Consider the following 22,160-nt stretch of genomic DNA (forward strand, 5'->3'; position numbering starts at 1 on the left):
ATTTAGACAATACTTTAGAATATGCAAATCAAGTACACTCATTCATTCATTCATTCATTCATCTTCAACCACCTCAGGGTCGTGGGGGGTGCTGGAGCCAATCCCAGCTCACACTAGGTGAGGGTGGGGTCACTCACACTCACACTCAGACCTACAGAAAAATTAGGGTCACTAGTTAACCTAAACATGATGTCTTTGGACGGAGGAAACCCACACAGGCACAGGGAGAACATGCAAACTCCGCACAGACAGGGCCCAGGCCTGGGTATTGAACCTGCGGCCTTCCAGTGGTGGGCCAACACCACAGGGAGGTGCTGCCAGATGAACTATAGCCAAAAAGAAAGTAATACATGATTTTTATTATTATACAGAAAATGATATTACTCTACTCCAGGTTCCTCAGTATGGACATGCGGTCAGGGGAGGCAGGTGAGGCTGAGGCTGCCTCAACGTAGGGGGCGATAGTCAGCCTGCCAGTTCAAGTTTACGACTCGGTTTACTCTTGCAAAAATTCAAAAAGAACATCAACGTAACAACTGCACTGGATTTTCACCCTAAACATGGAGGATTAGGTTTCCGCATTAAGGAATTGCAGGATAATGTATCGTAACCTTGTGATTACTGACAAAATAACTACCCTCAGGCTTTAGCTTAAAGCTTTTAAAAACTGGTTGAGTTGTCTGGTCACATTTTTTGTCAGAATTGGAAATCAGTTTTTTGCACACCACTGTTTACTTTTGTGTGTATTTAATGTTTATGTACTGTGGAATTGCAAGAGCAAATATGCTCCCTCTGAGTTGCTATAAATTTAACTGCCAAATGTAGCCCTATTTGTGTGTAAGGATTTCTGATCCTGTGATCTCCCTTCAGTAAACGCAATGCTGACACATGGGATGTTTGACTTGGCAACTTCTTTAGCTGAAAAGCTGAACATGTGACGTATGGCTGAGACCATCATAGAGCCTCTCCCCATGTACTGCATCCGGCTCACAGCCTGTTGGATGCTGTGGTGAACTGACCCAGGGTGAACTCTGTTTGGACTTCGGTGGAGTACTGAAGGAGACCAACATGCGTGCCTGTCTTGGAAATGTCCAGCGAGTCCACAATGCCATTTACAAACTGTTTGACCATCTCAAAGTTGGCCGGTCCCAGACTCTTAGAGCCGTCAATCACAAAAACCAGATCTATGACTCCATTGCAAAACTCTGCTTCCGCTGAGACATTAAAAACATGTTTTATTTCTTTTTATATCAAAACAGTGAAAGAAATTGTCTTTAGGGTGTAGAATCATACTTTTGACGCTCTTCCCGTCTTCAGACAACATAAATCCCTCAAAACATCTGCAGATTTAGGATTCGGGGGTGCTGGCACACTGATGTTCACAACCATGGTCCACATTCTGACAGAGGTCCAGACCTACAGACACAGGGGATCAGTTTGATAAGGATAAATTATCCAACTTAATATTGCATATGGAGAAATCATATTGTTGTATTCTAAAATTTGTTTTAAAATTAATTAAAAGTTTGTTTCGCTGTTATAAATAACTAAACATGAACACGTTATCATAGTGAGCACAGAATATTTCCTTAATCTAGAGGATTTTTTGGGGGAGCACAGGGATTAACACTGACCTTTTGCGACCCAGAACACATTTTCAATTACGTAACATGCAGAAAGTGCCACAGCAACAATTAAGCGACACTGACCAATGATTGCCCCACTGTGCCAGCAGTGCCAACAAAAGCATCATTGCTGTGTTTTCACGCTGGAATGGAGGTCACCCATCACACTGTAGCTGATTATGCACTAACTCTGACATGTTTTGCCATCAGTCCACAGTGTGTATCCTTCTCTGCATTTGCACACACATGATTCTGTGCTCATGATGTCGTGTTCACAACCATGACTTCCCCCAGCACAGGGATCAATTTCTGCAGAAAACAATCAGGTTAAGCTGTGAAAATAAAGTAACTCTGGACCACTTGCCCACCTAAACCAGACAAAAGAGCTATGATCTGTGGTGCATACATACATCACGCCTCCATCTTAACATAAGTCAAAAACAAATGAACGGCATCTTTCTTGCTTTCCATTTACACCTGAATTTCTTTTACCTTTCACACATACTTCAACAGACTCAAGTTGAGCTCTGTTATTAATCATCTGATTCATAAGAATAATTTGATTGATTCATTCATTAATTCATAATAATTTGATTCAGAGAACAGTGATGATGTGATACCTTGATGTGTTTTTGACACTTATGATATATATGATAAGATATGATGATTTTCAACAATCAAATAATTTTTTGTGATTACTATCAGATCCTGCAGGATTTAAGTCAAATTTGTTTCTAATTGAGATATAGCAACAGCCTCAGGTCTGTGTCCTGTTGAATTATTGGGCCTGTTTTCATGATATGAATCTCATGAAGGGAAGATGCAAAATGTGTTATGAGTCCAACTACGTTGCACTCATAGCAAGAGGGATGAAAGCTGCCAGTTGTGCTGATTCCATTTACAGCCTCAGGTTGGATTTTCAACTTGTTCATTTCATCAACTTTAATTGCTTTTAGGAAAAACTTTCACATTGTAATGTTTAAAGAACTCAAAGAACAGTTCTTTAGGGTAGAATGTATTTTCCCACTGAATTCAAAACTACATCTACATTTTTAAAACATAATAATTTTTTATACTAATTAGCAGTAAGAAGCAAGTGTTTCATTCTGACAGCAATGTTCAGTTGACCAGCAACCAGCAGAGGAGGAATACTTAACCCCAGACACCTGTATAATATTAAGACTTGCATGATTAAAACATCTTAAAAAGCATTGTAATCTGTGGTCAGATGGTATTTTATTGAAGAAACAAATAAACTGACAATAATATTCAAATCCATTTCCAATGCAACCCATTTGCATTTACGTAATTCTACACAAACAAACTGATTCAATGATATCTGCAGAAATGGATTTATGCAGGGTTACACATGATAGAAATCTACCTGTGGAGGTTGTGGAATCTAACTAAATTTTATTTTAATGACAGGTGGTTGTGAAAAAGGACTTGACACTTACTCTTGCATGTTTCTTCTGTGTTCATAAACTCCTGTTCACAGCCATAGATGCCAGCAGCGCAGTGATCAATCTCTGAGGAACATTCAATAGAAAAAAGACAAACCTTGGGAATTTAGGAGGTTAATTTACTAAGATAGGTAACTGTTGAGCTGCACAGAAATAGATTTTCATTTGTGCATTGGAAGTATCAAAATCTCACTTAAAGATTATAAATGTACTGATAAGATTCTTTCTCTTTTCTTGATGAACTTTCTTCTTTTAATCTTTATTCAACTGTATCAATACAAACTTGATGAAGGACTTGGCACTTACTCTTGCATGTTTTCCCATCAGACCTCAGTGTGAAGCCTTTTCTGTATTTACACACACAGGAGTCTTCTGTGTTCATAAACTCCTATTCACATCCGTGGGTGCCAGCAGCGCAGTGATCAATCTCTGAGGGACATTAGATATAAAACTGAAATTAGCAGAGTCTATTGCTGTGGATCTCAATCAGGATCTCTAGCTAATTTATGTGGCCATACCTTATTTGCTGTTTGTCCCACTTGTCATCTGTCCTCAGTCATTGTTAATAGAATTTGAGTGTGGACCTGCTCCTCTCTGCTGACCTGATGCTGTGGAGTGACTGTGTGCTTATTCACTTACAACTGCAGGTCTTGCTATCCAGGTTCAGGATGTAGCCCTTGTTACACCTGCATATGCAGGACTCAGGAACGCTGACACAGTCATGTTCACAGCCATGCTCCCCCAGGTCACAGAAATCTATCCCTGAGGGAGAGGCATCTCACTTACTCCACTTCTTGCATTGTATTTCAAATCAAATCAAATCAAATCAGATTTATTTGTATAGTGCCAAATCATAACAAAGTCACATCAAGGCACTTTACATATAGCAGATCTAGACTAAACTCTTTAAAAAATTATTTAAAAACACCCAACAGATCAACAGAAGCAAGCACTTGGCGAGAGTGGCAAGGAAAAACTTGGGCAGAACCAGGCTCAGGGAGGGCGGCCATCTGCCTCGACCGGGGGAGAGGGATAGTGGAGGGTGGATGGGGGAGTGTAGTGCAGGGTGAGAATGAAAGCAGGATAAGGGGACATCCAAAACAGGTGCAGGCAGAAACATGACGCCACATGAAGTTCATGGAGATGAGCTGTAGCATGGAATTCATGAAGGAGACACCGAGACTTCAGGAAAACATGGTTAGTAAATGCAGTATACATGCTTAGAAATGGGAGAAGCAATGATTTTTAAGAAGTGTGGTTATTGTCAGCGCATGCAAGGGAAGGGTGAGAGGGAGAGAGAGAGATGCTCAGTCCTTCCCCAAGTAGCCTTGGCCTATAGCAGCATAGCTAAAAGAGTAGATGGACTAGAGTAGATAGCTTTTAAACTATAAGCTCTGTCACACATAAACGTTTGAAGCCTGATCTTGAAAATTGATAAAGAGTCCGCCCACCGACCGATACTGGAAGTTGGCTCCACAGAGGAGGAGCCTGATAACTAAAAGATCAGCCGTCAGATTTACTCTTGGACACTCTAGGAACCACAAGTAAACCTCCATCTAGAGAGTGGAGTGGCCTACTTGGACAGTAAGGAACTATGAGCTCTCTGAGATATGATGGACCTTGGCCATTAAGAGCTTTATACGTTAGCAGAAGGATTTTAAATTCTACTCTGTATTTTACCAGCAGCCAATGAAGCGCAGCTAACACAGGAGAGATGTGCTCTCTTTCCCTAGTTCCTGTTAATATTTGTGCAGAAGCATTCCGAATCAACTGAAGGCCTTTCAGAGATTTGTTTGGACATCCAGATTGTAATGAGTTACAGTAGTCCAGCCTAGAAGTGGACTAGTTTTTCTGCATCATTCTGAGAGAGGATGTTTCTGATTTTCCTAATATTTCTCAGGTGTAAGAAAGCTGCCCCACTGACAGGTCCTGTTCAAAGGTTACTCCAAGGTTTCTTGTAGTGGAGCTCAAAGCCAAACTCATGCAATCCAGACTGATTAGATGATTAGATAGCATTTTTATGAGGTGCTTAGGGCCAAGTACAATAACTTCGGATTTGTCAGAGTTGAGAAATAAAAGATTTTGGGTCATCCAAACTTTTATGTCTTCAAGACATGTCTGCAGTTTGTATCTGGCTGATTTCATTTGGCTTCACTGATAAGTACAATTGAGTGTTGTCTGCATAGCAGTGGAAGTTGATGCTGTGTTTCCTGATAATGTTGCCTAGAGGAAGCAGGTAAAGTGTAAAGAGGATTGGTCCAAGCACCGAACCCTGTGGGATGCCATAACTGACTAAAGTGCATGAGGAGGAGCTGTTGTTAACATGAAAAAACTGATGTCTATCTCATAACTAGGATTTGAACCACCTTTAGTAGTAGTGCAGTACCTTTAATCCCAATTCATGTTCCAGTCTCTATAGTAAAATATTATGACCTATGGTGTCGAATGCTGCACGAAGATCTAAGAGGAGAAGTATGGAGGCTGATCCATTGTCTGAAGCCATTAGAATATCATTAGAGCCTTTAACCAGCGCTGTTTCTGTGCTGTGATGGGCTCTAAATCCTGACTGAAACTCTTCAAGCAAGCCGTTTTCATGTAGATGGTTGTGTAATTGGTTTGCTACTGCTTTCTCAATGATTTTAGAAATGAATGGAAGGTTTGATATGGGTCTATAGTTGGCCAAAACATCTGGATCAAGATTCGGCTTTTTAAGCTGGGGTTTTATGACTGCAGTCTTAAGAGTCTGAGGTACATAACCCAAAGATAAGGTCAAATTAATCAGATCTAGAATGAATGGCTCAATTAAGTAAAAAAAATCTCTTTAAAGAGGCTAGTTGTTACTGGGTCTAATAGATAGGTTGATGATCTGGGTGATGAAACTATAGAAGCTAGCTCTGAGAGATTCAGTGGTGAGAATTATTCCAGATGTACAATGGGTGTTGCAGCTGATTCAGGAGTTGCTGTATTCAGTAGGAGATTATTGTCTAATGTAGGTAAGGCTAATGATTTCTTTCCCTGATTGTGAGAATTTTATCTGTTAAAAAGTCCATAAAATCATCACTGCTGAGAGCTAAGGGGATCACTGGTTCAACTGAGCTATGGCTCTCTGTCAGCCTGGCTACAGTGCTGAATAGAAACCTGGGGTTGTTCTTGTTTTCTTCTATTAGTGCTGAGTAATATGAACTTCTAGCACTGCGGAGAGCTTTTTTTTTATATGTTTTTAAACTATCTTTCCAGGCTTGGTGAGTGTTAAGTCAAAACTGTTTATTATTTGTTGTATGTGCAGAAGCAGGAGAGGGCAGTAGTGAGCAGTCAGGTAGAGATCCTGCGGGTAGAGAAGGAGAGGGGAAGTTATTTAAGGCAGGTTAAGTAGGTGGCCTCTTTCTTCATGAGCTGCATGAGGCTGCTGCTGTAAGGAGCGCATGAGAGCTCAATGCCCAGTTGACGACAGAGTTGCTGCTGGTAGGTTACTTTTGTTTAAGCAACATTATTTGGTTTGATGTGTAAATTTAGTATTTAGTAAATTTAAATTCTTAGTCTACTCTGTTTATTTATTGCATGTTGTTGGTTTAGTTTTAACCTCCGCATTTATTGATTTGAAATCACAATAAAATGAATTCATTTGATTCATTAAATGTATCATCAGTATTTTATGATCAAGTTTGTTTAAAAAAAAAAGAAAAGAAAAAAAGAAAATTGAAAGTAAAAAGGTCTGAAATAATTTTAATATCAAACATTTAAGAATTAATGTTTATTTAAAAGAGCATGATTGGTATTAATTAATTTGATAAAATAGGGTTAAAACCTGAGTAAATTCATTTATTGTGTTAAATTTCAGAATAAAATTATTTAAGAGCATTAAAATCTGAGTTAAAATATGGTTTTGCATTCATCATACTATGGGTTTCTTGACTGAATTTTGTTTTTTCTGTCTTTTTTCAACCTAAGGTACATCATGTTTGAAAGTAATAAAGAAATTGTATGGAGTTGATCTACGTCCTCTGTCGTCATCCGTGCCTACTCAAGTTTAGGCAAGCATTGAAGCTAAGACAAATATAACTTGACAGTGAGACTCTTCCGACTTACTGCAACGCCACTTTCTTTCTAATTTCCTTGACGTGCTTTAAGGCACGAATTTGGGAATGATACCAGGGAGCCAGCCCTGCCCTTGTTTGGTTACTTTCTTTTTGAGAGGGGCGGCATCGTCAAGATTTGAACACAGTGTGGCCATAGTGCTAATCACAAGGTCATCAACCTGTGCATGGGAGAAATCCTCATTTGAATTTAGATATGGCATTGTTGGGAATGATGACCGAATGGTCTCTTTGAATTCAGCCACAGCAGCTTCAGATAAACATCTATAGCTGAATTTATTCCTCAAAACTGTGCAGCCAATTAAAGTAAAATCAAAAGTAATGAGGTAATGGTCGGTCAGAGTTTTGAGGAAAAATTGTTAACTTGTCAATTTCAATGCCATATGTTAGCACAAGATGAAGAATATGATTGTACAAGTGAGTGGGTTCATTCACATGCTGGGAAAAGCCAATGGAGTCTAGTCGGGAAAGAAACCCAGAACTAAGGCTGTCGCTTTCTACATCTGCATGTACATTGAAATCTCCCAGTATAATGATTTTATTTGTGCTGAGTACTAACTCTGATATAAATGTGGTACACTCAAAAGATGTAACCACATTTGATATTATTATATTATTAACAATTATAAGTAATTGTTTTGGTGTCATTTAACATTATTATAATAATTATAGTGTACTTAGCAAAAGTTGTCCTGTGTAAATAATATTGTAGGGAAGCGGAACCTTTGGCATTACGCGTTTGCAGCTCCCCGGTTGCATAGTGCGGACCGATTTCCTGTTTCCGTTCATACATAAACTGGAGAAAGACGAGTGTACAGCTGTGGTTCCTACTCTTACACCCTACATATATTGTACAGGCGTTCTTTTTTTTGACGTGGTCACCGTGCCAGCTGGGGCCCGTAACAAACTGTGGGGGCTCGTCCGGGATCTCTCCTCTTCAGTCTTCAAGGGGCAGATCCAGCGATAACAGAACCAAGACGACCGTGACCAAGGGGTCGCTTTAGCCAAGCCAGCCAGTGGGTGTCCATAGAGGGAGGTCAAGGTGAAAAGCATCTTCGCCTCATCGGAGAGCTGCGCTGCTGTAACGGAAAGACAACGCACGCTAGTCACTGCAGAGCTTCATCACCAGAGAATAAAGACATGTCAGCCACACGGAAGGAACTTGCATGGAGCATCAGGGGGAGCCTGTTCGCGCTCTTTGGGTTAGCAAAGAGCCTCGCTGCTGATGACGGAGACACAACACAGTTCAGCCAGGATGATAAAGAGAGCTGCATGAGCTATGTGACCTCCTGCATCCAGTCAGAGACTCTCCTAGGCCTCGAGGACCAAGGCATGAGTCAATTGCTGGCATTGGACGACTTAATCAGCCGAGCCATTCAGATCAGCACAATTGACACACCCTTTGGAGCTACAATGCCAAACGTGCCGAATCCCCATCCATCAAATACGCCATCAGAACCACCACCCTCTCCTGAAAACCAAATGGACATCAATGCAAATGTGAGCATGGAGACACAGTTAATAGAGGAGTTGAGGAAAGTGTACAAGGAACTAGGTAAGCGACTGAAACAGTGCGAAGCAACAGTCCCCCAACTCAGCCCAGAGAGAACAGTCACCATAAGAAACCTCTCCTATCTTCCACGTAGAGAATTTAAAGTATTTGGAGGAGACAATAGTTCTGAGATCAGCTATAACAGCCTCGCCAAGTGGATCAATTAAGGGATAAAGGAAGGATTCGCTGAAGCAGAAACTGTTAGAGGTGTACTACGAATCGTCAAACCTGGCACCTTCAGAGACATGCTCCTGCTCAAAGATGAACTGTCTCTCCCCGAACTTCAGGGCTTCCTCCGATCTCACCTTGGAGAAAAGGCAACAACTGAAATGTTCCAGGATTTAATGTGTGCTAGACAAATAGAACAAGAGTCACCCCAGCAGTTTTTATATCGCATGATTGGACTTAAACAGAACGTAAACTTCCAGTCAAAACAGGCCAACACAGACATTTCCTATGGTCCGAAGACCATACAGGAAGTGTTCCTACACACAATCTACCAGGGCCTGGGAGCTAAGTATGCTGACATGCGGCAGAGACTAAGACCCCTAACTTTAAACAATGATGTCACAGCCGAAGAGATCTTTAGAGAAGTCACCAAAATAATCAGTGAGAATGAGCACCAACGGAGATTGGGCCAAACGCCTCGTCAAAAGACAGTACAAGCCCACAGAGCTGTAGTTGAAACTGATGAAAAGAAAGCTAGAGAACACCAAACCTCTCAAACAATCAAACAACTCACCGCCCAAGTAGAGACCCTGACAAATATGATGGCCAGTCTAATGGAACCCAAAGCTGCAAATTCCTACCACCCTTCCCCAACCCTACCAGTCCAAGTTCACTCTCACACCCGTCCACGCCCCCCCCCCCTCCAGTGCCATTACCCACTATCTTCCCCTAGCTTTCAGCCAACCGACCGACAACCCCCTCCAGGAGAACAGCCCTTTGCCCAAAGTGCACTGAACAGAACTTACAGAACTGTTGTCATTGCTTCACGTGTGGTGAGGAAGGACACAGAGCAGTTGGATGCTTAAAGCGGACCAAGTTTCAGGGAAACTGGGAACGGCCTCTGTCGAGGGACAGCCAGAGACCAGGACAGGACCCCAGTCCCAGCCAATAAAGACTGGATCTGCCAACCCTGTCAAGCCACCCACCATAAAACGCAGCAAACAGACTAGAAAATAAGCCAAACTCAACAGGAATAAATCGGATGCATCCCGCTGCCAAAGCACCGCAAGCCACAAAGTTCCCCTAGTTGGTAAGAAAAGCCTACTGAAATGTGTGATTAATAGTTATCCCATGACAGTGTTACGTGATTCTGGTTCACAAGCACAGTAGACAGACAGTGGGCCAAGAAACACATTCCCAGCTACCCAGTGAGACCGCTGCAGGAGCCCTTGAATGATGGATTGGAGGTTTATGCAGTCAATGGCCATGCTGTTCCCTATGACGGGTGGGTTGAACTTACCTTCACCCTCACAGGTCACGAAGACCCAAACCTTACTGTACAGGCCCCCTTCCTTGTAAGTAAGCTGTCACTTCCCCAGCCACTAGTTGGAGCTAATGTGTTAGGGGAAATTATCCAAAACTAGGGGATGGGCTGCTAACGCCACATTCCTTAGTCTCCTACGCAGAGCTTTTGGTATGGATGAAGAGCAAGTCGTAGATATTGTTAACTTTATTGAAGTACCACAAAGTTATGACTGTGACCCAGCAACAGTAAGAGTTGGCAAGGACAATGTAAATATTCCAGCAGGTAAAGCAGTACAAGTTTGGTGCAGGATGCCCCAGAACTTTGATGTTGCTGACCCCCTTGTCCTTTATGAACCTGCAGAAGAGAATGTTGCTTTGAGACACCTGAGTGTTGGAGAAGGACTCTTGGAGATCAACAATACTCAAAGACCTTTTGTGAAGATACCCATTTCCAACCATTCAACACATGAAACAATACTACCAAAAAGAACAATCCTGGGCACCATCCAGCATGTTGCCAAAGTGATAGAGCCAGACGCAATAGGGCTGCCCAGAACTCAGACCATGCCAGTCACAGTAACAGCTATGAAGGTGAACCAAGGCACCCCTCCTAATGTCCCCTCTACTGATGCCTGGTTACCACCAATCAATCCCAGTCACCTGAGTTCAGACCAGCAACAGGCAGTAGAAAAGGTGCTGCAGGAAGAGTGTGAGGCATTCTCCCGAGACAGTAGCGACAGAGGCCGCATCCCCTCACAACAGATGGAAATTAGACTCAAAGATGACACACCAGTCCAAAGGGCCTATGCCTCCATCCCAAAGCCCCTTTACCGGGAAGTCAAAGAGTATGTCCGAGAACTATTAGTCAAAGGATGGACTGTAAAATTGCAGTCGTCCTATGCAGCCCCTGTCATCTGTGTGAGAAAGAAAGATGGAATCCTGCGCTTGTGTATAAATTATCGCCTTCTTAACAACAAAACTGTGCTGGATCGTCACCCGCTTCCCCGAATCCAAGACCTCACAGATTCGCTTGGGGGCTACAGCTGGTTTTCGATCCTGGATCAGGGAAAAGTGTACCACCAGGGTTTCATTGCAGAAGGATCGAGGTACCGCATTTTGACTGCATTCACCACGCCGTGGGGTCTCTAGAGTGGGTAAGGATACCCTTCGGGCTGTCAAATGCACCAGCAGCCTTTCAGGGGAGTATGGAGGAGATGCTCGACACACTCCGTGACGAGTGCTACTTCTCTTACCTTGACGATGTGCTGTGCTTTTCCAAGTGCTGTGCAAAGTGCTACAAGCTTTACAGCACCATGGTGTGAAATTGAAACCCGAGAAATGTGAGTTGTTCTGCAAAGAGGTTTGATATGTTGGACGCTTGGTGTCTGCAGATGGCATGAAAGTGGATCCCAAAGACATTGAGGCAGTACAGGCACTCAAAAACAAAAGACCACAGACAGTTGGAGAAGTCCGACAGCTATTGGGTTTTCTGAGTTACTACCGAACGTATGTACAGGACTTCTCCAGTATTGCTAAACCCCTGTATGACCTGCTGCAAGTAAAATCTGACACACCACAATCTAAACCAACCAGAGGCAGAACAAAACACCCCCAGCAGTCTTCTCGAGCTCCAGTGCAATGGAACGAGGAACACCAAAAGATACTAGAACAGTTGACTGACATGTTGACCCAACCACCAGTATTAGCGCACTGGTGGTACGCCCCTTCACCCGCCCCTTCATACTCAACACGGATGCATCCCAGAGAGGCCTTGGAGCAGTCCTTTATCAAAAGCAGGACAACAAAATGCGAGTTATCGGCTACGGGTCCCGCACGCTAACCCAGGCCGAACAAAACTACCACTTGCACAGTGGCAAACTTGAGTTTCTAGCCCTCAAGTGGACAGTTTGTGACAAATTTAAGGACTACCCGGTCTATGCCCCACATTTCACCATTTTAACGGACAATAACCCCCTAATGTACGTCCTAAGCACAGCGAAATTAAATGCAGTTGGACATCGTTGGGTGGGGCAACTAGTGGATTTCCACTTTGATGCAAAGTACCGTCCAGGAAAAGTCAACATTGATGCGGATGTACTGTCTCGCTGTCCCCTTGACATCAATGCCTTCATGAAGGAGTGCTCTAAGGAACTTATCCTCACCTAATCAGCCACTCAAAGAACCTCTCCATCCTATCAACCACAACGAACTGGTTCGAGAACAGCGAGCAGATCCTGCCATTGGGAAAGTCTTGGAGATGAAAGAGAACAACATTACGCCAAATGAAGACAACAGAGATAAATTTGACACAAACACTAAGAGACTCTTAAGAGAGTGGAGTAGATTGCACATAGACAATTGTCTTCTGTACAGAAAGACTACAGAACACAAACAACTTGTCCTAGCAGCTTCTTACCGGCAGACAGCGCTAACACACCTACATAACAACATGGATCATGTTGGAGTGGAGAAAGTCCTTTGTCTAGCCCGAGAGCGTTTCTATTGGCCTTTTATGAAAAGGGAGACAGAAGAGTATGTCGCCAGAAAATGCCCATGCATTAAAAAAAATTAATGTCAGTTAACATTCACCAGAGGATCAGCAGAGACGTCACCCAGTCGTGGGTGGAGGGACATCACTAGCAGTGGGAATTCAGCTTCTCATTTTGATGGAAGGTCCATCAAGATCACACACATGTAAACTACCAACCGCTCAACCCTATTGCTGTTACTCCTATCACCATTAATGTCACTTTCATTGGATAGTGGTCTTTTCCGTGTACTCAAACTCTCTCTCAACAGATGGCTGCACACCCTGAGTCTGGTTGTGCCTAATGTTTCTGCCTCTTACATGGACCCACTGTCACAAAGCGCTTGTCCTTGATAGGACTTGGTGGGTCTCTATGAATATTAAAGAAAGAAGGTAGGGATCCTCAATAAAGTTCTGCCTTATTTAAAAAGTGTCTTAAAATAACTTCTCTTGTGAATTGGTGCATAAAAATAAAATGGATATGACTTTACTTTTCATTCTAGGCTAATTTGTTTTTATCCAGGGGGCACCCGTAATCTACTTAGAAAACCTCATATCAGAAAAGGACAACAAAAGAATAGATTATATTTTAGGATGATTTTAAATCACAATATTCGAGGCCTGAAACCAGAACATTATTTGGCTGGTGTCACATTAAATATCCCCTGTGTCAATGTTGGTATGTTGTGAAAAGTAGAAATTCTCATTTCAGGGGGATATATTCTCTGAAATTGGATGACAAAACACACACACACACACACACACGACCATGTTGAAAGGAAGTCTCCAGAGGTTAACCCCACTACAGATGAAGAGGAAAGAACAGTTGCGAGGAAGGTGAGAAAAGTATTGTTACTGTTGCACGTCGTCAGGTCTATGGTGAGCTCAGAGCCAGGCCGGCAGTGACACTTGTAGCCATCAGGCAGGTTAGCACAGATGTGCGCACAGCCATGATCCACAACAGCACACACATCCTCAGCAACAACAAGGAGAGAAGTTTTCAATGCCAGTCATCCACTGTGGAAAGAGCGGAATTAGTCCAACCATAACAAACTGTAAACACCACACTGATTATGATCTCCTGTTAGAAAGTACATCAGGTGGGGGCAGAGCATTTGCTTTCTGCTCACCATTCATTCTCTGCTCCTTTTTGTCGTCCACCAGCTGTTTAGCTGTGTCTCCAACATGTTTTTCTCTAACTGCGTCATCTTGTACACATAGTGTAGAGTTAGCCTTTTGGTTGATAACAGCCTCCTACAGCTAATGGTACAGGTGAGAGTGAAGTTAAACATAAAAATTAAAAACTGTGAGTTAGGGATTTTCAAACTTTGTGTAAAGCTGAAGGGAGTTGGATTTGTCACCAAAGCAACCTGACCATGGCAATTTATTATAGCTTAAAGTACAAAGAGGCAACCTTCAGTGACTCTTCTCACCTGATAACACCCATTTAATGGGCTGACAACAGTGAAATCGGGTGTGTCCATGGTGTACTGGATGGCCAGACCAGTCATGGTCCTTGTGGCGAGGTGCTCCATGGTCTTCACTGCCTGCTCTACTTCAGCCTTGCTGCTATAGGTCTTAAAGGAGAACTCAGGTTGGACCACGCTGCCATACTGGAGCAGACCAACACGTGTGGCATCAGGGCTTGATCTTCTCGTAGTCATTGGGATGGATGCTTCTGGAGCTATCGATTACAAAAACAAAATCCAGCAGGGTGGCTTTGCAAGGGTTTTCTGTGAGGAAAGACATACCCCTGACCAAAGAACCCCAGTTGGTTCCTTGTTGAAGCCATGAGTGGACATTTCACTGTCCAGCAGGTCCTGGGCTCAGGTTCAGGTTCAGGATGAGCAAGAACACTATGATGTGGAAGAAGAGGTATCTGAAGAAGAAGATGAGGAGGAATACAACACAGACCATGAAGCCTCTTCAGATGAAGAAGAAATGACCCAAGCTGACAGAGAAACATTTTTATCCAAAAACAGTAAAATAACATGGTCCTCATCAAACACGGACCATTCAGCTGCCCATGCCAAGGACATCTCCTCCACTTTCCTCCTGTTCATCACACGGCAGCAACCGTCTCTTGTCAAACACAACGCGAAACTTTTTCTGAAATGAAGAATTTTTTAAGAGAAATCCCCTTTTATCCCTTACAATGTTTTGCTGAGGGGTTTGAATTAACCCCCCCCTCCTCCTCCTCCTCCCCTCTCTCAGCACGCTCACATAACCGTCCACCAGTCGTTGAATCTTTGACAGCTGTCATGCGTCTGCGTAATACCCTTGACTTTGAGAACAGCTTTTTTCTTGTTCCTGGTTTGATAAGAGTAGCTTTTAGGACCGGCTGCAGCAAATTCTTGTATGCTGTCTCTGTCTAATTCGTCGGTCAAATGTCCCAGGTAGTTGCCCAGAGGCAGTGTGTTTTGGCCCTTTCTAGTGGTGTAAATGAGGCTGTCTGTGTCAAAGTAAAGAACTCTGTCCTGCATCTTTTCCAAGTAACTGTACAATTTTAATCTGCCTTAGGCCGGGGTGAAAGCGGCTACAAACACATTGTCTACCTTGTTGGGAGGGGCGATGTAGCGATCTCCGTGCACCCACTGGATCAGAGCCACGCTGTCGTTGATGAAGTTAAAGTATTTGACTTTGTGTTTTTCTGAAAACATAAAAGAGAAAAACTCTTTGGGTTCTGTGATGAGAGACGTCTGACAGAGGTTATTTCTCTGAGCAAACTTTCCCCAGAAGCTGTTGAGACACAATTTAGAAATTTGTCTTTTTGCCAGATTTGGTTTAATTTGGGAGGCGTCCAGCAAAATGCCCTGATGCGTCTGATAGTCCCTGACGTATCTTTCCCTGCTCTCCTCATCTACGACCTCGGGTGGATAACCCGAAGCCTCCTGTTTACCTTTCAAAAATGTCTGCATGTACTTTAGAAAGACGGCGTCGTCCCTGCGATCAAAATGCCATACTTCTGTGATCTTGGCCAAAGGATAGCCCATCTCCAAAGCCTTGTTAAACTCTGGCCTGACCCAGACCCCCTTTAAAGCTCTGGCCTCGTCACTGTGAGTGCACACCCCCTGCTGAAAATCCATCTCTGCGCAGGTGAGGCACAGAGTAAAAACCAATTTACCGGAGAGAGTTCTGTACGGTAGAACGAGGAAAAACAAACCTCTGCGCGGATACACTACAGCTTTGATTAGCCCAAAGTAGCTGCTGGTGTGTTCAAAATCTTTAAGGATTATTTCAGGGTGACCCAGAGGATAAGGGAAAATGCAATTTACACAGGGATACAGGGAGGTCACGTCCACGTAACCGTCAGCCTCAGCTTCACGGCACACGTGCTGCCTCTGTACAAAGCCTTGCAGGGTGACAGAGGCTGAGGAGCGTCGTAAGATCTGAGAAAATCTTTCACCCCCTTGTGTGTTTTTTTCATCTCCGCCCACCTGTGCTCCCTCATGATGACCGGTGTTACCCCGTGCACCGAACGCAACCTCTCTAGTCTCCTCACTGTGCTAGAGTGGAGCTCCTCAAATGTCGTCCCTGTGAGAGGAGAGCGTTCTTGAGGCTGAAAACACACAGGGCAACCGTGATAACATCCCAGATGCTCCCAGATGTACTTAACGCCTCCTGCTTCTGCATAACTGTCTACAAAGTAGTTAGCCAGCTGTTCCTCACCGGCATTCAAAGCGTGTTGTATAAAGATGCCGTGGGTGTTAGAAACCCATTCTAACCACTGTATGCTGTCGTGCGAATAAGATTTAAACTGACGTTTGTAATGATCGGGAGGAGGAATGGCTAAGGTTCTGGGCCTGAGAAAATTAGTGAGAAATACTTTCATGCAGGCCAAGGCTATGGTCGACCTGCTGAAAGGATCCACACCCGTTTCCTGGATGTAACCGTTTCTGAAAACGGTACAAGCCTCAGAGAGAATGTCCACTTCGTTTTGACAATAAAACAGCGCTTCTTTTTCAAAGTTAAAGACTCCGCCCCTGACCGTTTCGTACCACGCCTCAAACTCCCTCTTGCCCGCGGCTGTCATGCGTTCTGTGCAGTTCTGTGATGAGAACTGCACAGCTCGCGGGTAAGGACCTTCATGCTTCAAACGCTGCTCAGAGCTGAAACCGTGAGGAAAATGGCCTTTGGTTTTATCAGCAAAACCTAAAGCTTTGGGCATGGCGGAGAGAGGCATGGTCAGAAAACTCGGGGAATCTATGTATTTATGACCATAATCACTTTCTGAAAAACAAATCACTTTGCTACCCTGCATGACCAAGGAGGGCTTTATGCCCAGCTCTATCATGGCTTTGAGGACCAAGTAGCTGTCAAAACCTTTTGAATTATGTGCCATAAAGACGGTTTTCTGATAAGACACCGTTCTGAAATGTCTGACAAACTCTAACGCGCATGTCACGCCATGGGCGTTCCATCTAACGCCGTCTAAGGTTTTTGCGCACACCAGATATGGAACGTGCACGCCCTGCATGTAACATGGATGCTTCTCGCTCCCTGACTCCTCCTCCTCGTCACCGGTGACCTCCCCGCATATTCTGCATTTCAATTTTTGACACACGTGAGGTTTGCTCTTGCCGTTCATAGCGACGTACCACAGTCTGTGGCATTTTTCACACTGTTTGTACATATCACATTGACTAGCGTACGACCCAAACCCTATTCTCTCAACGGGCTCCTTGTGTTTACTCAGACACTAAGCAGACCGACACGTTCTGTTACAATCTACAAAGGACGGGCTTGAACCTGACTTTACAACACGAGCCGTCCAGACACACGGAGCACCGCCCTGGACAGCGGTAGCTGCAAACGCCGTCATACCCCGTGTAACAGTACTCATACACGTGACGGGCTCCTAGAAAGGATTGCACATATTTTATGCCATAATAGTGATTCTGGTGTAAAAACATAAACACAGTTTTGTCTTCTCTAGGGTTAGGGGTAAGGAATTTGGAGCGGGCTCGTGTGCTTTTGTTTCTTTAAAACACTACAATTATACAATCCAAGGCCCTCTCAAATTTTGAAACATCATCAAACGTCACCTCCGTCTGATCGTCAAAACCTACAGCCGTCTGAATCTCTCTGGCCTTCCTCTCAGCCTCTCTATGCAGAGATGGGGATGCAGCAGGTGTGCCAAATTAATAGCAACGCACATTCTGTTGTGGAGATTTTCCACCATGTACAAAAATCTCCTCTTTTTCAAACAATTTTCCTCTCAGCTCCATCTGTATAATGTCACGAGGCTGTGCTTGCCAGAAGACTCTTTCAAACAGCTCATGAGCGGCTCCCATCACAGCCCCATAAAACTCTCCATAATCAGCTATCAGCTCAGATCAGCTCAGATATTTAAAATTTGCCTAATTTCTATATTATTGAATCTATCTCTGATCACTTCCCCTAGAAGAGCCTACATCCCCCTCTGCCCCTCTGCCCCCTCCCCCTCCCTCTCCTCTGACCCTGAAACTACACCGGCGTTTCCCGCCTCCTGATTCTCTAACAGGTGTACGGCCCTGTCTATGGCATTCAAACATTCTGTGTGTGAAACAACCGGTGGAGAAGGTGAATCAAGCCGAGAGAAATGAGGAGAGATGGGGGGCTCGGTCGCAGGATCATTTTCTATAGTTAAATTGTTTATTACAGATCGCAATTCATTTACAGCATTCATTACAGCTTCAGGATGATTCAACTCATCCATAGCGAGGTTTATTGCAAGAAAAGGGTCGTCTGAAAAACTCCTACAGTCGTCATTGCTCCATGTCACACCTTTTTTAACTCAAATCACATACGCCAGTGCATACAACCTGTCAAGGAATCTATCGAGGTTTCTGCCTGAATCCTCCTGCAGTTTGGTGATCTCCTGTAGTATGGCGATCTAATTCTTCTGTAGGATGGGGACCTGTTTCTTCTGTAGCGTGAATTCCTCCTCTTCTATAGTCTGAAAAAAAAAAAAAAATTCCCACGGAGCTATACACGGTTGAACCAGCTTCGCTCTGTTTCACTGTTCATGCAGGTACACAGTTTGAAGTACACGCTGATGTTTTAGATGAAAAACAAACAGAGTTTAAAAGATTCTCCTCGAGCTTCCTCCCGTCTTGAGACCTCCGGGTCCTGGGATAGTTGTTTATCCCCATACGGTTGTAGTTCTTCAGCCGTAGCTTTCCGGGAGCCTCCGGCCTCTGGAACTGTCTCTGGTACGGGCCAGTTCACGGCTGTAGCGGTTGCTGGTGCGGGAGAACTTTCCCTGAAAACTCTCTCGATTTCGTCCAGATCTCGCGTACAAACTACCGGAAAAAATGAAAATAATATGAATATAATCTTGATAAAGACGCAACACTTACCTTCAGGAAAATCATCAAAAGTGAGACACTCCAACTCACCCTCTAGAAGACTGCCTGTAAAAACAAGTCTTTTAAGAAAATATATATATATATATATATACATCACAAAAAACTTTTCAGAAACAATCCATTAACTGCGTTATCTTAGAATGACTTACCGTGGTTCATTTATTTTCTTCCGCCGGTCCGAGTGGTCATCTGATCACAACTTGTCAATCGATCGTTTTGTCAATACAAAGGCTGTGCTCGCTGTGCCCCTCTGTGCCCCTCTGTGTGCTTCTTGGGCTTTTAAACCCCACCTTGTCACGTCAGCGTAACTCATCTGTGATTGACGGTCAATTGAGTGTTTTCTGGCAAACACAGAGTCCGAGATTTTGTCCGTCCAGACTCACCCTGACAGTTTTTTTACCCTTCATAGATAAACAAAACTTTTTACCATATGTAATAAACATATCAGAGTCAGGGTCTTGTCCTTTCTTGGAATGAGAAGATGGACTAATTCTTTGTAAACTTCATATAGAGAAACACAAATTTCAGATTATTTAACACACTCTGTCGATCTTGGAATTAGAAGACAGACTCACAAAGGTGTGTGTGAGAAACATAAAATCAGATATCCCAACACTACTTATTACGACTTGAAGAAGCTAGTTTTGAATGAAATGCCTCACCATAAAGAATGAGCAGGATTTTTTGCAACAAAATTTTTGTTGAAAGCTTAACATAATTGGGAGCAGTAAGCTAGATGTCATTTAAAAATATCTTTATTTTGCACAATGTTTAAAAAGTGCATACTATTAAACAGTAAATTTTTTTCTTTCAAATACATAGAGGTAAAGCCAAAGATTTGTTCCTCTTATGTTTCTGTAATGAGCAGTTAAATATCGTGTTATTTATTTCAACTCTTGCATTTTACTGTGACCTTTGACCTGTGATCTTTTAATTCCAACAAAGCCACCTGGTCTATGGAAAAGAAGATACTAAATGTATCTAATATAGTGTTGGCCATATTAAAATAATTCATGACATTTTGTTGAAAAAAAAGGGATAAAATAATCATTTTTAAAAATAGCATTTGCAGTATTGGAGAAAAAAATCGCAGTTAGATTATTTTCCAAAATCGTTCAGCCCGATCCTGAATCATCCAACATGAACTAAATTTTCTCCACTGCTCTACAGGGCGCTCTTACAGAGTCAGTGTTCACTGGTGACTTCAATTAGGTTTGGTTCATCAGAGCACATGGCTTCAAACACTTGCTGTCCCTCAAACTGATGGGAATTTTTAAGGGGGCTAATAAATTTGACCCTGGTAAATTAACTTTTTTGTGAAATAACCTTGTTCCTGTGTGCAAATTAAAACATGGGAAGCATCCAAAACGAAAGTAGGATGCTTGGAAAAGCTATGTTAAAAAATTCATTGCTCTCTTTAACAGCACTTGGGAAATATTTAATAAAATATAAAATTTTCATGGTAGGGTCTGTCCTCAAGTGTCCGTATGTATGTGTGTGTGTGTATATATATACTCTGCATATATACTCTGTTCAAATTTTAAAACGTTGACAGACGTTGCTCTTACTTCCGTTTTCAGTAATATGTCCAAGTGTCAAGCTCATGTTAAGTTTGTAATGGAGAATGTTCAGAGTCAGAGTGGTGTGTAGTTTGATTAGAGCGGAGAGCTGAGGTGAAAATGATCTGATCCTCACGGGTAGTTTGAACCAAATTTACCATTTTTACCCAAACTAGTGGAGATTCGTGTCCTGTTTCAATGTGCCTACTTTAACAGTGACAAAGACAGAATTTGTTCTGTGCCCACCATCTATTTCTCCAATTCACTCCAATGTCATTTCTCGGGAGAAAAGCAGAACTGTCTGTTTTTTACGTTGCTCTCTTGTCCACATTTTAGGCTCTCGAAGCACCAAAAACCAGACACTGCTTATGGAACTTGTAGTGGTCACTGTCTGGTCAGTCCTCTGATAGGAGTTACCATTTTGTCATAAGTCGGTTGAGTTTAAGGGCTTTTTAGGGCTTTCTTTCTGCTCTCAGGACTTTGTCCCTGCAATCCTGCTACAGGTGTGTGTGTGCTGCAGGGGCAGACTTTTCTGATATGAGAGTAGTTTATCAACTAGCATGAACACACACACACTCACTGGGTTTAAAGTCAATGTTGTTCACTTTGTCCATACATTACTGTGGGACAGCGACACAGACAGACACATACAGACACCCCCTCCCAAATGCCTGCCCCCACCCCACCCTTTCAGCCCCCTGAGGCAAATTTTCCCACAATTGCACAGTTTAATCCTACTGTTATATCTGTTGAATCATTCAATAAATAGCTTATTTTGTGACTATTTGGGAATATGTGTTAAACCAGAATTTGTGGAAATAATGTTTGAGAGAACAGTTTGGGTTTTTTTTCACAAGGACAAAACCTTAAACCAAAGTTTAAGGTCAGGTATTGTAGTTAAAATATACTTACTGTTGATGAGGTTCAATCAGATTTGACTGACAGTAATCTAACCCTTTTTGATTCAAATGTCAGGAGTACCTGGCAGTCAGCACCCGTTCACCACTTCAAACCACAGTGATGAGAGCAGGCACAATCACAAGATACTGAAAGCCCTCAAATCAAACTAAAACTAAAACTAAAACTGAAACTAAACTAAACTAAACTAAAACTCAATTTTAAGTTCAACTCCACCACAAATAAAAAGCTGATTGAAGCTGATGAAGTGTGATATTCACTGGACCAAAAGATCACTTTCATTTCTGTGTCTCACAGATTAAGGCCCAAGAAAGTTTCTCTTGTAGTGTATTACATCTTGGAGCGAAAGAGAAATATTTTATTTATTCCAAATATTTTTTGGGAGTGACATCTTCTACGATACTGGCAAACAAAAGTGAATACTTGAATTTATTCATCCTCTGTTCTTAGAAGATGTTACGTCTTTGTACATAGTTGATTTGTTTTATTCCTTCTCTATTCATGCAAAAAAATTACACTTTAAAATTAAATTTACAAGACTTTAAAATAGTACAAAAATACAGTAGTATATAGCGTTTCTCCTGTTATTGAACTAACCA

The 22,160-nt window shown here is 42.7% G+C and overlaps 1 protein-coding gene across 1 annotated transcript; it reads right to left on the reverse strand.

The window, feature by feature from the left end:
- Positions 1–385: 385 nt before the first annotated feature.
- Positions 386–14,398, reverse strand: LOC115044605 (matrilin-2-like). Its single transcript, XM_029503729.1, is given in 16 exon segments — positions 386–470; positions 933–1,002; positions 1,005–1,205; positions 1,294–1,416; positions 1,815–1,934; positions 3,083–3,154; positions 3,395–3,517; positions 3,731–3,850; positions 7,906–7,978; positions 8,065–8,261; positions 8,582–8,653; positions 8,970–9,039; positions 11,204–11,399; positions 12,370–12,457; positions 13,865–13,988; positions 14,168–14,398. Coding segments are annotated over 16 exon segments (1,965 nt in total).
- Between the last annotated feature and the right edge of the window lie 7,762 nt (positions 14,399–22,160).

Source organism: Echeneis naucrates, chromosome 6 (assembly GCF_900963305.1).
Source record: "Echeneis naucrates chromosome 6, fEcheNa1.1, whole genome shotgun sequence".
Taxonomy (NCBI): Eukaryota; Metazoa; Chordata; class Actinopteri; order Carangiformes; family Echeneidae; genus Echeneis; species Echeneis naucrates.